The sequence below is a fragment of the Hyperoodon ampullatus genome (genome assembly GCF_949752795.1).
Source record: "Hyperoodon ampullatus genome assembly, chromosome: 14".
NCBI classification, from domain to species: Eukaryota; Metazoa; Chordata; class Mammalia; order Artiodactyla; family Ziphiidae; genus Hyperoodon; species Hyperoodon ampullatus.
The window spans coordinates 65,262,122-65,277,402 of NC_136927.1; the positions used below are offsets into that span (position 1 = coordinate 65,262,122).

General features: G+C 43.1%; 1 protein-coding gene across 2 annotated transcripts; it reads right to left on the reverse strand.

Moving 5' to 3' along the window:
- Positions 1–1,297: 1,297 nt before the first annotated feature.
- RBM12 (RNA binding motif protein 12) lies at positions 1,298–12,488 on the reverse strand (the record flags this gene model as incomplete). Of its 2 annotated transcripts, none has more annotated exons than XM_079718697.1 (3): positions 12,365–12,488; positions 6,717–6,801; positions 1,298–4,076 (listed from the first exon to the last, which is right to left on the reverse strand). In XM_079718697.1, exon 3 carries the CDS (start codon positions 4,052–4,054, stop codon positions 1,298–1,300), a length of 2,757 nt encoding a protein of 918 aa, XP_079574823.1. In that variant the 5' UTR covers positions 4,055–4,076; positions 6,717–6,801; positions 12,365–12,488. The 2 variants fall into 2 exon arrangements, with proteins under 2 accessions (XP_079574823.1, XP_079574824.1); XM_079718698.1 differs by having other exon boundaries at positions 6,717–6,769; positions 12,365–12,420.
- Positions 12,489–15,281: the final 2,793 nt, after the last annotated feature.

A 15,281-nucleotide genomic window follows, 5' to 3' on the forward strand; every position in this document is an offset into this window, starting at 1 on the left:
TGTTTTCGTGACAAGGACACTCACCAACCAGAACCCACGTGGTCCTCCTGCCTTAGTCCTGAATGCCAGAGTATGAAAGGGCAAGGAGCCTCAATTCTCTCCCCTCTGGCAGCTGCACTTGTACTCTGTATAAGGAATTTTTGTAACCAGGCTCCTGATCAAACAACTAGACCAAAAAGCCTCCAATTAACAGGATTAAATACATATTGATCTATGGACCAGCTTATGGATCTTTTATTCTGTTAACACTACTGCTAACAAAGCTAACAATTTCAACTACAATTTTAAAGACCTATATATAATAATGCTTTCTTATGAATGGACCCTTTTGGTTTAGTTACAGGCCAAAATTTCACATAAATTTGGGACAGAAGGAAATTGCCAGAACATTAGTCCATCTTGGGCAAGACTTCAAATGAGGCATCTTAAACAATGACCATTAAAAGTGATTTCTGGTTTTCGATGCCATCCAAACAACATGAACAATTTTTAAACTGACTAAACTAAAACTTGGCGGTCAAACCAAAAAGGCTCTGGTAGGTAGAGGACTCCATATTTTATTTTTGTGGCAAACGTCTTATTCCACACAGTTTTAAGAGTGACTGACATTAGAAATCAAAGTTCAAGGTTATAGCACAAACCAAGTGTGGAGTTTTATATTAGAAGAACATCAACAAAACAATTCTGCTCATTTACAAATGAGTCAATCAGGCAAATAAAGCAGCAACTTCAGAAGGACTGTCTATACAGCAAGAACCCTCAAGAAGCAATAAAGGTACATACAGTGAATCTGTATACAGAGATTTTATTCAATTTTAAAAGAAAATGAGGACTTTAGACAAAGCTTTGACCCTATAACAAAGCAAATCTGTCCAGCTTTAAACCAAATTCCAAGAGTAGTCAGCTTCTATTTTTCAGCAGCTGGCAAGAGCACCCTCAATGAGATCTATTGACATTTCTATTTTCTTCATCCCATATGGTATAAAACAAAACCAATCTAGACTCCTGGATAAGCTTTATGTGGTCATTTGAGTTTTACAAATGGTTTCTCTAATAGTATGCCAAAATCATTTTTGTGTTCTCTCCGGACAGCTTTACTGTAACATACAGCAATGTTTATCCTGGTAGTGAGTCTTCTGTAAACAGTCAACCAATGCTCTATGTTATGGAAACCAATCTATATGCAATTGAAACAATCCACAGGCTCTAACCTGGAAACACTAGAAAAACAATCTGAATGCATTAATCACAGCACTATGAAGACTATATCTACCCTATGAAGAACTGATGTGAACAGCTACCCTAATACGAGTTTTACTTTCCTAGAGCCAATAGGCCTGTCATTTAAGTCAATGACAGCAGCTGTGGCTTCATCCCGAGATTCGAAAGCCACCATAGCTTCACCTGTGGGCATACCTTTTTCATTGTATTTTAAACACACTGAGCCTGGGATCACTTGATAGCCATAAAAGAAATCTAAAATCTCATCAATAGACACAGTGAAGGGCATGTTCTGTACTTTGATTACTGTTGGTCCTGGTTTTCCAGAACTAGATCCAAAGCCAGGAGGACCACCAACATGGACTGGGCCTGGGCCTGGGCCAGGGCCAGGGCCAAAGGCTGGAGGCCCACTCAAATGCCCAGGGGCACTTCCAAGGCCAGGAGGGCCGCTTCCAAAGCCAGGGGGGCCACCTAAGCTACCAGGGCCATTTCCAAAATTCTGAGGGCCCCCTCCAAATCCTGGTCCACTTAAATTATTTGGTCCACCTCCAAAACCTGGAACATCCAGTCCTAGACCAGGCAAACCACTATTTCCAACTGAAGGCATTCCAGGCCTAGCATCACCAAAGGCCCCTCCTAATCCTGGAGGAGGGAGTGGTGGTCCAAAGGCATTTGACCCACCAAAATTACCAGGAAAGTTAAATGGAGGCCCATTGTTGGCCTCCTTAGATCCTACAGTCAAAAAGCCATGCTCTTCACCTCCTGCACTAGGCATTCCCGCACCGGGCATTCCCACACCGGGCATTCCGGCACCGGGCATTCCTGCATTGGGCATTCCCGAATTGGGCATTCCCGCACTGGGCATTCCCACACTGGGAATTCCTGGAACTGCGGGATTACCTGGCACAGGCATCTTTAACCCCTTTTTTCCTTGGGCAGGAGGATTTTTCTCAATCTCTCTCATATCTTCTAGAGTAACTACATGAACAAAAGCTTCTCTCCCATTAAGTTTTTTACGGTGTAAGCGTTCAGACTTACGTGCATCATCTTCATTTTTAAACTGAACCAATGCCTGTCCTAGACCTTGCCCATTGTTATCAACAAGAACATGTACAGCATTTTCATCCACTGGGATTCCTTCTAGGAATTGGAGAACATCCATCTTGGTAATGCTGAAGGGAATATTTGTTATATGCGCACAGACTTTGGCAGAGGTGACATCCCCCTCCGGATTTAACATCATTTCCCTCTGGTCATAGCTGAAGTTCTGCAATCTTTTTCGAATCATATCTATCTTTTCTAGCATACCTTTCTTGGTAATTGGATGAACTTGAATAAAGCGATTGCCCATGTATTGTTTATGACGACACAGAGCAGCCTTATAGTCAGCCTCATTCCTGAACTCTACGAAGCCTTCACCCGTTGCTTTCCCATTGGGTCCATAAGCAATATAAATACTATCTTCCACAATATCCAACTTTTTAAAAAAATCAATGACATGTTTGTTTTCTGCTTCAAAGGGTAGCCCTTTCAAGTAAACACAAAAACCAGCCTCGTGTGGTGATCTTGACCTTGACCTTTTCTGCCCACTGGGCGATTTTGACCTGGGAAGTGCCTGAGGAGGGGGATGGGCTTGTCCAGAAGGTCCTATACTTTGCTTAAAAGTGATATGGCCTCCAGCAGCTACCCACTGTCTCTCTGTGGCAGGACTAACTTCCACATAGCGTTGAATCATCAGCATTCTGTTTCGCTTCAAAGCTTCAAATGTATCTTGAGGGGAGAGAAACTTAACCAATCCATTCCCATTATTTCGACCTACATGATCTTTCAACAAATGCACGGCATCAACACGGAGCCCACGGAAAAAATCTCTGACATCATTTTCCATTGCAGAAAAGGGCATTCCATGCACACTGACATACAGATCATCAGGGTTGATGGGAAGTGGTTTCACACTGCTTTGAGAGTTCATCTGGATAGGGTTAACAGGATTCAATGGACCCAGAAACACAGGGTTCAGGTTATTGTTCAGATTCATAGGTGCTCCAGAGCCATTCATTCCAGCAGGTAGAGGTGCCACAGGTGGCGGATTCAAGGGTGGCATGCCTGACATGGGTGGCAGTGGGGTCATGGGTGGCACAGAAGGGACTGGGGGTATTGGGGGCACAGGAGGCACAGGAGGCAATGTAGGTACCGGGGGAGGAACTGGTATTGGAGGAATGGACGGCATTGGCGGCAAAGATGGCATCGCTGGGATTGGAGGAATTGGTGGAGGTGGGACTGTGTTCATTGGAGAGGCTGTGCTCGGAATGGTTGAGCTAAACGTTGGGCTCCCAAAGGAGGCCCCCATATTTGGAGGAGCCGTTCCTATGCTGGCTGTGGAAAATGTCTGTACGTTTTTGTTGCTTTCATGAACAGAAGTGGCGGCAGTAACTACACTGGGTGAGGGATTATTAAAGTTGGGTACTGTTGTAGGCAAGTTTACCCTGCCACTCATTCCTGAACTAGGTGGAGGTCCTGATCTACTAGCATTTGCTGGTGGTAGATCTAAGTTGGCAGTTTCAAAACGCCTACGACTCAGTTCAATCATATTCTGCATTTCCGTTTTACTACTCAACAATAGTGTTACTTTTGACCCTTTAATTGTACCACCTGTGCGCATCATACCAAGCCTTGCATCTTCATCAGTGGCAAAAACGATGAAAGCCTCACCCAGTTCACCCCCTACAATATGCACGCCCCCATCAGGGATGGTCAATCCAGAGAAGAAGTGGCGAATGTCCATGGTCCCCGCCACAATTGGGAGACCTTGCAAACGGATGACCACAGCCATGCTGCGCTGAAACCACACACACCTGCAGATGAGAAAAGGCAACGGCCAGGTCAGACTCCTGTTTATCACACCAAGTTTTCAGCTACAAGAATGACCATCTACCGTATTAGGCCCTCAAGTATTCCCTCAAACTATCACAAGCAATGTCGTTTTTTAAATTTGGATATTCTAAAAACTGAATATTATATGCCATTTACAATGTAAAACCCAATTTCAACATCCAAAAGGCATTAATTCTGAAAACACTTAGAAGTTCAGCCCCAAGACTCAAAAATTTCAGGAAAAAAACAACCACAGGACAAGAAAATCACCAATTATATCATCATTCAGACCACTACTTATTCAATAAGATTTAAAAGAAATGTGTAAGTCAAATCAGGAAACAAAGTTTAACAATCTACAGGGGAAAAGATACAAAGGACATATCAAAGTTAATATTTAAAACTGGCTCAGCATCTTCCTTATAAACTTTTGACAACTTTGTAGAATTACTGGTATCATTTTATATGGCTTAATCTCAAAACAACAGAAACAAAGCGGGAATAATAATGAATTTCAAATAATACTTAACACTAAAGCAGATTCAAGTCTCAAATGAGAACTGATTTCATATTTCATCCTAGGATGAAACCACTTTATTTATTAAAGGAAGAGCTTTATTTATTAAAGAAAATGACATATGGAATTACGTATTACATATAAGGTTAATACATACTAAGTATCCAGAAGAAATGCTGAGTAAAACAGCCAAAATATTAGTTACCTGTAGTCATCACTCCAAAAAGTAGAACCTGGTTACAGTGCCATTCACCATGGCTATTTTAATTAAAACCCAGGTCCAAAGATTCATTCTCAAGCCCTCCATTTAATAAAAAGTCTTGTTTATCCCACAGGGGAGGGCTGATAATGAAAAAGAGGGATTTTTTATTTTTGAACTAGTGTACGAACTTTATTCAGTGGTTGTGACCCAACATAACTCCTGTGGAATTTCTGGGTACTCATTAATCTCTGTAGATAATGTCCATTTTGATATAATCAAAAAAGAAAAGTTTCTCCCAGACTTAAATAAAATTTCAGTATTTCAATTCATATGGTTTCTAAGAGTAAATGGAAGGGCAGCCATGTATAAAGTAATCCAAAACAAACTCTTACGACTGAAAAAAATATTAATTTGAAATTTATATGGTCAACAACAAAGTGTGTTGTCCAAGCCATTTTTAAAATCAACTTTTAAATATAAACCTATATTAAACTGGCTCTGTGATCTTAGGAAAATTATAAATTATTTGAGCTTTGGTTTCATCACTTCTCAAATGAGAACATTAGAAGAGCAAAGATTCCTGCTCCAAGCACTAAGAATTCTGTAACTCCATGAAAGCAGTTTTTCAATGTCAAATATTACATGAATACTAATTTAAGGCAACAACATCTGCAACTGTATCTCAATATTACAATTGCTGCACACAAAAGAGAAATGTATTGTTTGGCTTTTATACTTTTCTCACACACACATACACAAAAATAAAAGCCACCTTCAAACTTAATCCAGAAAGATGGACTGGCAAACAGAAAACAAGACCATATAAAACATTAGAAATTTGGGAAGGGGCAGGGGGAAGCTTTCCATTTTTGGTCTGCAAGCGTCAACAAGAAAAATTAATACTAAAAACGTCACACCAACAGATTCTTTTGCCCTTATTTACTATTTAGCAGTCTTTAAGAAGTTCATCAAGAAGGTTCCAATTCATTAAATCAAAATCTCACTCCTTACTAACTCTAGAATATTGGCTGTACGCAAAGATGAGATAGCATTCCGTTCAACTTCAAAAATCACTTAATCACTAACTGGGGGAAACATCATGGGTAATCTAGATCCCCAAAACTTGAGAAAGAGAGAGAGAGATGTTAGTTTGCATTAGGACAATAAAATGGAAATTTGATATGGTCCCAAAAATTAAGCACAGGGCTAAAGTGACATACACAATTAAGTCTTCAAACCATCTGCAGCTGAGGGAAGAGATTTAGTGAAAGTCTGTACAAGGTACATGTGAAAACATGATATTGAAAGTCTGCCCAGATTACCATCTAGAAAAGGGCCGAGTAAACCAAAGCAGTGCACAAGATTTATTCATAAAGTCATCTAAACAGGAAAAGTTTTTAGGTTCTGAAAAACGTGAAGTAAGATATGCTATTCTGCTACAAAGTACCTGTTTGACAGATGAGTCATTTCAACCTATCTTGCTTGAGCCTACCTTAGTTATTTAACAAGAAGTTAGATTCCAATCACTAAGGTTCCACCTAAAGTCAATTTGTACTCTAAAACATGACCCATTTTCTATACCTATTCCGCAAAGGAATATTAAAAAACCGTACCAATAACAAGAACCCATATTTGTAGTCTAGAATGCTACTGAGGGAAAAAGACAGCTACTTACTGCCTAATAATCAGGAATTCAGCAGGAGAAATGCATCCATAGAAAACTGACTCCCAAAGGAAGCAACAACTGTTCAAGACACCCAGTCCACCCCTCTCCCATCCCTCAAATAAGCTTATTACAAACAAAAAACCACAATTTAGTTATTACACATATTTTCATGTTATTTAATAAGCTATCTCAATTTATTTTGTATAAAAATAAACCCTCTATTCAAAATCTCTTACCTGATAAAACAAGAGATGTATTTTCTTAACAAGAAGTAGAGGCCAAGTCAATCCTGTGGGCAACCAATTAAAACCAACTTTTAGACTGCAATAGAGAATAAATGGAGGCAAAAATCAATGCAGGAAACACAAAACACGCACAGGCCACACTGAACTGTATATTAAAGGGCGAGTCTGAAACCACCGGAGTACATCATTACAATGTATTAGGAAAAAAAAAAAAAAAAAGACATGTACCAAAATCCCACACGTTTATTATTTGGTATTGCTTTCAAATTGCTTTCTCTCAAAGCATTATATATTTACATACATCAAGAATGTGTCATAAATTAGCCCAAGAAAGAATCAATCGAAAACTAAAACAGTCATAAAGATCAGCTTCACAGCTGGTAATTGCTTTAATCACTTGATGATTAAACCAGTCCAGAAAATTCCATAACACAAGTCCAACGGCGACCTATTTCCTCAGGTTCCCACCAAATTTTTGATGAAAAAGCACAAGTTCACATAGTAACAGTTCCTGGACAAATTAAGTCATCAATTCAAGGATATTCATGGAAATTACTGCAATTACTCTTTCAACATATTTTCCTTTGCACCAAAATAGCAATCGAACAACAAAAAAAACATAAGTGAAGTGAAAGGTCTGGCCTATAAGGACTAACTCCTGGTTAAAACCACTAGAGTTCAATATATTAAGGAAGAGTGCTTTTTCTTCTAACACCAAAATGGTTCCAAGAAACTTGTAAAAAAAAAAAAAAAAAAAAAAGTCCGGCATATTAAGAGTCCTTCCAAAGTAAAAACAGGTCACTCGTCTTTCACTGGAATTTCTCCCAAACTAGTGAAGTTATGAACAATTCACAAGCAATTTATATGACCAAATGATTAGACAACTATGTTCAAAAGAGTAAAAGAAAATTGTCACTGTTAGGTATAAGATTACTCATAGACACCTACTTAGAATGATGATGCTTATTTTTAACTATCTTTCAAGATCAAGATACCACCATTGAGCTTAATATTCATCACCAGAAAGACATATTCAAACGTTTTAGCGTTACTCCAAACTTCTTCTAAAGAACAAGCTAAACATCACCTAGACAACCACTCAAATTACTAAAGAACAGTGAGATTGTTTTGCCACAAAAAGCTATGCTGTATGTCATAAACAACACCTTCAGAAGCCCAGAGCATTGTGTTAATCTTTTAAATGTTGTACAATCAATCCTAATTAAATCTAGAATTTTAAGTCTTCATTTAAAAACAAGCCACATCTAGTAGTTTATCTAACGGGTCACAAAGGGAAATGTAAAACAGAAAAAAGCTTATTTTACATAAAGTTTACACTCAACAAGGAAGAGCATGAATTATTGCAATATTTTTTTCTAAATGTACAAGTTTAACTCTATGAGCCTCAGAATCAGGGTAATTTTTTAGTTAAACACTTGTGATGACTCCTACTGAAGATTCCAATTCAAAAGGTCTGGTGTGGGGCCAGGACGCATGGCCTGAAGGTAAGGGAAACAGGTTCCTCAGCCCCTTTCCTTCCAGATCCAAGAAGGTACCATATGTCCACTGGAGAGGAACAAGTTCGGGGTCAGCCAGTTAAGCCCAAAGAGAACATTCTAGGTCTACTCCCTAAAATGTTTACAGGGTTGCCAGAAATTACTAAACAAGGAGAAAAGCTGAAAGGCCCAGCTGAATTCAGCAAATCCCTAGTTCAACTCATTCAATTTAAAGTACAAAATCAGTACAAAATCAGGGCTTCCCTGGTGGCGCAGTGGTTGAGGGTCTGCCTGCCGATGCGGGGGACACGGGTTCGTGCCCCGGTCCAGGAGGATCCCGCAGGCCGCGGAGCGGCTGGGCCCATGGGCCATGCCCGCTGGGCCTGCGCGTCCGGAGCCTGCGCTCCGCGGCGGGAGCGGCCACAGCAGTGAGAGGCCCGCGTACCGCAAAAAAAATAATAAAATAAAGTACAAAATCAATTTAGTCATAAATTTGTTAATCTTTTCTACTTCAGCACCAGGGAAGCTACATCTCACCCCATGCCAAAGGAAAGTACACAGAAAGCTCAGGCTAGCAGCCAGAACTTCACAACTCTTGGTGTTATGGCTCTTCCTTCAAATAGAAATTGAGAACTCAAATACTTGTTTTCAACACCTCACTTTGAAAGGGGCACAATAATTTAATAGAAATATCACTATTTTCCAGGAACCTACTTATTCCTGCGTTCTAAATGTCAGCTAGCAACTGAATGTAGGATACCAGTCACTCCAGTGACCTTTAAAAATTCACTCCAGTCACCTTTAAACTTTGGTGAGTTTTAGAAAGATAAGACTGAAACAATTCTAAGCAACAAAACACCTAAAATACATGTTTTACCTATTCAGAGAGCATAACGGAAAGAGAAAATGGGCTTGATTTGCCATTAAATCCATTGATGTATTTCAGAAGATCTAAGACAAGAAGCTTTAGTATATTTTGCACTTCATCTTGAGAATTAAGCCACATAGTGGCTTTCTTACAAATTCTAGATATATGCAAAATTACACATAGCTACTACAAAAGTTTAGCATATTATTATGACAAGACAGATTTTCTTAAATACTAGCCATTCCAAAAACTTGGAATTGCAGGATAAAATGTCTGACAACAATCCTCTTTACCAGGAAGCCAAGGCGAAAATCAGAACTTGACCATTTCCACTCTTCATTTGGTAATAAACATCCAAAAGTGAATTTTAACTTTGTTCAATAGTAAGTCTTTGATCAACAAGAACCAGGGTACAGCAGACCTAAGTTCTTCAGATTCAAAAGAAACAAAAATCACCCTTCAAATGTTCACCACAGAGATGAGCAACAGAGAACCAATCATAATGGGCACAATGCTACAAGCAGCATAATCACATTATGGTATGCATTATGGAAAAAAACACAGCTTCATCAACTTTTGTCCCCATCCCCAAATGGAACACATTTCAGGTTCTGGGACCATTCTTAATAAAACAATTCTTCTGACACTGAGGGAGATATAAACCTTTGATAGCATGTTACTCAACTTTCCCATTAACCTCCAGTCAGTACTCAAAGGCAGCAAATCAAAAGACATTTCTAAATAAGATATTTATTCTCTTGCCAAAAACACTACAATATTAAGTTATTTTTCAATCCCCCCAAATGCCAACAGAAATGTTCGTTATCTTACTTGCTTTAAACTTCAAAGAAACAATATTTTTTCTAACCTAGCCAACCACATTCACCCTCACTACTGGTTTTAAGGCTTTAAACTTAATGAACTAAACTCTATGCAAACCAAAATGTATATGTGTGGTGGTAGTAAAATCTGATAAAACTAAAGATTGAGTGATTTTTCTTAGTTGACCTAAAACACTTAACAATATTCACTTATTCACAAATATTCATCAAGCACTTATGGGCCAGGCAGAAGATTACAGAAATGGATGACAGTCCCTGCATTTTAGGGAGGGATATCTAAAAACATCTTTTGTGCAACGGTTACTGACAGAAGTTCTTCCTACCTCATCTACAGAAGAAAATATTCAACTGAAATGATGGAGTGACTATCTACAAAATGGAATAAAAACAGCATGAACGTTGTCAGTGGATTTCAGCACCTGGAACACACTGGCCCACAAAATCAAGTTTCACATCTACAAATTGTACCAACAACCCCCAAACTCATGCAAAAATCAAGTCATTTGGTATGTCAAAGAAAGTGAAAGAAGCCTAAAGTTTTCTGGTATTAGCACATAACAGTATGTTCCAAGTAACTACCACAATGGTTTCTAAAGTTTCACATTTTTCACCTAACAGATATGAACATAAGAAAAATTGAAATTATGCATCACAATCCATAAAGAAAATAATCAATATATAATCAAGCATATAAATGATAAAAATGCATTCCCTGCGTCATTTTTTTCCAGTAATAATACTAAGCACATCCTTAACTTTTATATAAACACGCCAAACATTTTCTTCAAATATTAATTACCATAAATTTTTTCAACCACCTGTAACAGTTCTTTCCAATTGTTTTAATACTCTTGGAAAATCCCTGAGCACAATTTCCTTCCACTAAATCCAGAATCCTCCACGCTATCAAAACTACCAAATTTCAAAAACAAATACAACCAGTCTTGTATTATATTTCTATAATTAAAAAACAAAATCCAACAGGAACGGTCTATACGTCCAGACTTCTAGGATTTTTTTTTTCAACTGCAAAGGCTCTGAAATGCATTAACAATGTAAACTAGACAACAAAGTCCAAGGCAATTCATGTTGCTAGTACTGCATTTTACAAAAATTATACCATTTACAACCAATCAAGCAAGAAGCTCTAAAAGAAATACTCGTCACAAGTCTCTCCTTCAACAAAACCTTCAGCTGCAATCACATTTTTTTGTTAGTAGTTTATATTGACTGGCATCACCCTAGTCTTAAATAATATAAAATGGTTCCTGCCAACTATCCCAATTTACATTAGGTCATCTCTGGGAATCCGGAGTCAAGGAGGGTTTTAGGGTCCAGAAACCTCTCTTACGGAGCCTATTTTCAGTATACAACTCTCGGTAGGTTCAGGGCTGAATAACCGAGAGTAACCCTCATCGGAGCTCAAATTTTTCACTATAAATCACACATTGGAAGCACACATACAGTCCATGCACTTACAATCTAGCAGCTAAGCCTCCTGCACTAGTGACCATCCCCGTCATTAACCTGCAGATTCTCAAAGCCCCTCGCACCCACTTCACGTGGCCGCAAACTACCACCTCCAGCCTTCAAAAGAGAAACTCAGTTCACTCTCCATCAAAATCACCCAGCCTCCACATCCCACTGGACCTCCTCCTTCTTCGACGCTGGAGGCTCTCTCCCAAGGGACGCGTAAAGGTGATGCTCTTAGCAGCCCCCTCCCTACTCGGGGACCAAGAGGCCCGGGAGGCGGACTCACCCCACGCTACCGGGGCCGGCTTCTCAAATTAACGACACCCCGGAGGGTAAGCCCCGCCCCAACGCTGGGCCTTGGAAGGGTTTCACTGCAACCGCCTCCACCTTCAGCCCAAGAAGGCGGCCAATTCCGACTTCCTTCCTACACTCACGGGAGAGCACCGACTACAGCTCCCTCCCCTCAGGTGTGTACAGACTGTAGTCCCCTTTTTCTGGTAGGCCACCCGGGCCTCCTTTCCACTTCCGGTGGAGGGAGTGTCCTCACTACGATTATCATCCTCACTTCGGGATACAGTTACAACCTCTGCCCCACGTGGGGGCACAGAGAATCTTGCTCATTCGGGATGTAGTGTATTTTCACTGCAGTTCCCGTTCGTTCTCAGGCCGCTGGGCCACCCAGTTCTGGCCTCCTCCCTCTCAGACCATGGGGGCGTCCTCGCTACGGCCTCGTCCCCTCTTCGGTAGGCAGGCTCCTCCTCTCTTGTGTCCTACTTGCAACCTCTCAGGACCGAGAGGCACAAGCGGCGCCCCAGGCCCCCCGCAGCCATGCCCCGACCCTTCAGCGTAGGGCGCTCGCTGCGACGGGCTCCGAGGCCTCCGAAGGCCCCGCCCCGGGCCACCAAGGGGCGGCTCGAGCCCCGCACAGCCCCGCCCGTTCCGGGGCTGCAGGAGTCTTACCGGGGAGAGCTGCGCGGCACCCGAACCCAGACCCGAGTTACCCCCCGCGCGAGTGCCTCCGCCCCGCGGTCGGTAGCCCCAGCCCGAACGGCTTCCCGGAGCCCAGAGCAGCCACCACCTCTATCGCCGCTTCACAAGATGGCCGCCGGCCCGCTCAGCAACTCCGCGTTCCAGAAAGGGCGGGATGGAATGGTTGACGTCACGGGGCGGGGTGGGGCGGCGCAAGCGCGCGGAGGTTCTCGGGTAGCTCCCGGAAGTTGCCCGTGTTTGTGGTAGAGGAGCTCGGCGACTTTTGCTTGGTAGCTCCGCCTTAAGGGAGTGAAGCTGCTTGTTGGAATCCGAACAGTATCTGGCGTTGGGCTTCGTGCAATTGCTTCACTTCTTCGAGCCTCTGCGAAAGGAGGGAAATACTGCCTACCTCGCAGAATTGTATTGAGGATTAAATGGACCACAAAATGGTGCCTAGTTCTACTGATGATGCCCTGACAGAAGAACCAAAATCTGATTCTTTTTTTCGCATTTAAAAATTTCAATCCAGGACTTCCCTGGTGGGGCATTGGTTAAGAATCCGCCCGCCAATGCAGGGGACACGGGTTCGATCCCTGGTCCGAGAAGATCCCACATGCTGAGGAGCAGCTAAGCCTGTGTGCCACAACTACTTGCACCCTCACTTCTGGCTCAGTAAATTCCTTTTTTTTCTTTCTTTTTTTTATGCCGCACCACGCCATGCAGGGTCTTAGTTCCCCCACCAGGGATCGAACACCTGCCCCCTGCAGTGGAAGCGCGGAGTCCTAACCACTGGACTGCCAGGGAAGTCCCTGGCTCAGTAAATTCTTTTACCACCCGCGTTGCCATCCTCATCGCCACACTCCTCGGCATTTTGGTGGCGGGTAGGGTGCTCTCTCTGCCCTTTCCGATCCGTCTTCCACCACGTAGCGATCAGCCTACTGACTCCAGGCAATTGAAGTTCCCCGGCCTGGGCTACTCCTCGGCGGGAGGTGAAGGCCTGCGGGACGGGACTCCGACTCGCTGTCGACTTAAGGGGTACGTTCTGTAAACGGTCTTTTCGCATCTTCAACACTGCCTATGGTCTGAGGTCCCTGGAGACCGGGGATTAAAGCGTCCTGGCCGAGGCGACTCTTCCGAAGACCTAAAACCCGGTCCCATACTGAGCGACCATTCCTGCCCGATGGGGTGGCAGTGTCCTTTGGCCCTAGCCTTGGGACTCCTCACTTCCAACGGCTGGTGCAGTCGGCAGCGGCAGCTCGTTGGGGCGAATCCAGGCACGCTGTGAGATCCCCTTTCCCTTTCCATCCTCCCTTGACGACCGTCCATCCTGATCCACCATCTCCAGGTACTTCAAACGAGTCGCCACAAAACCAGTGAGTTTCCCCCTCTGGGTTGGCCCGAGACCCGCTTCCCTTCCTGGTCTTGGGGTGATGGGCCGGGCCTCTGGAGGCCTCTGTCAGACAGAGGGCGCCTCAAGAGGTCCTCTATTCGGGGGATGCCCCAGTCTAGAGCGCAACCTCAGGTCCCTCGCGGACAGGGCAGAGGCCTGTTTCCCTCTAGGGATGCCTTTTGTGTCAGGGACAGCCCCAGGTGGATGGGCATTGTCAGGGGTGCAGGCATGTGCTTCATCTGCCCAAGCCCACCCTAGGGACCAAATATGGGACTTTTCCTCTAGGGTACAACAGGTGGTCAAGACGACATAGATGTCCGGTCAGGTCAGATCGAAAGCCACCCTGAGTTCCTCTGAATTCCCGAATAAAATTGGTGGGGTCCCGACCAAAAGATCCCAATTTAGTTTTTTTTGTTGTTGTTGTTTTTTTTTTTGTTTTTGTTTTTGTGGTATGTGGGCCTCTCACTGCTGTGGCCTCTCCCGTTGCGGAGCACAGGCTCCGGACGCGCAGGCTCAGCGGCCATGGCTCACGGGCCCAGCCGCTCCGCGGCACGTGGGATCTTCCCGGACCGGGGCACGAACCCGTGTCCCCTGCGTCGGCAGGCGGACTCTCAACCACTGCGCCACCAGGGAAGCCCTCAATTTAGTTTTGATTTGTGACAAGTCAGACATAGGCAAGGGGACGTGAACTTGAATAGTGCCCTTTTCTCCATTGGCCACGTTTTCTCTCACCCTTTTTAGTGCTGGTAACATCCCACCTGTGGTTTCAGACCCACAAATGGAAAAACTCTACTCTGGCTATTTTGGCCTTCTCTCAGTTTCTCAAAACACACCATGTTTTTTAATGCCTCAGGCCCTTTGCTCTTGCTGTTCCTTCTTATTCCTCACTCATCCCTAGCTCTTTCGATGGCTAGAAATCATGTTTTTGCTTAATTAACACCTGCTTAGCAAAACTTTCCTAGTACACCCAGCATGGTAGGTTTTCTCCATTACTTCCCCTTTCCACTCTATTTCTGCCATAGCACTCATCACAATCTATAATAGCCTTTTTGTTTAATTCTTACTTTCTTCTGAATTTTTTTTTTTTTTTTTTTTTGCGGTACGTGGGCCTCTCACTGTTGTGGCCTCTCCCGTTGCGGAGCACAGGCTCCGGATGCACAGGCTCAGCGGCCATGGCTCACGGGTCCAGCTGCTCCGCGGCATGTGGGATCTTCCCGGACCGGGGCACGAACCCGTGTCCCCTGCATCGGCAGGCGGACTCTCAACCACTGCACCACCGGGGAAGCCCTAATTCTTACTTTCTGTCTACTAGAATGAAAGCTCAATGAGGGTCCTTTTTGGTCCTGTTAACCATTTTATCCAGAATAACGTCAGGCACCTGAGAGGCATGCAACTAATTGTTGACTGAAGAGATAGGCAAGCAGACTCAGCTATGGAAATCAAGTGGAGTGGTAGTCTTACTCCACGATTCCCAAGTACAGCTTGGAATTCTCCCTGAGCCTCTCATAAAGTCACAGA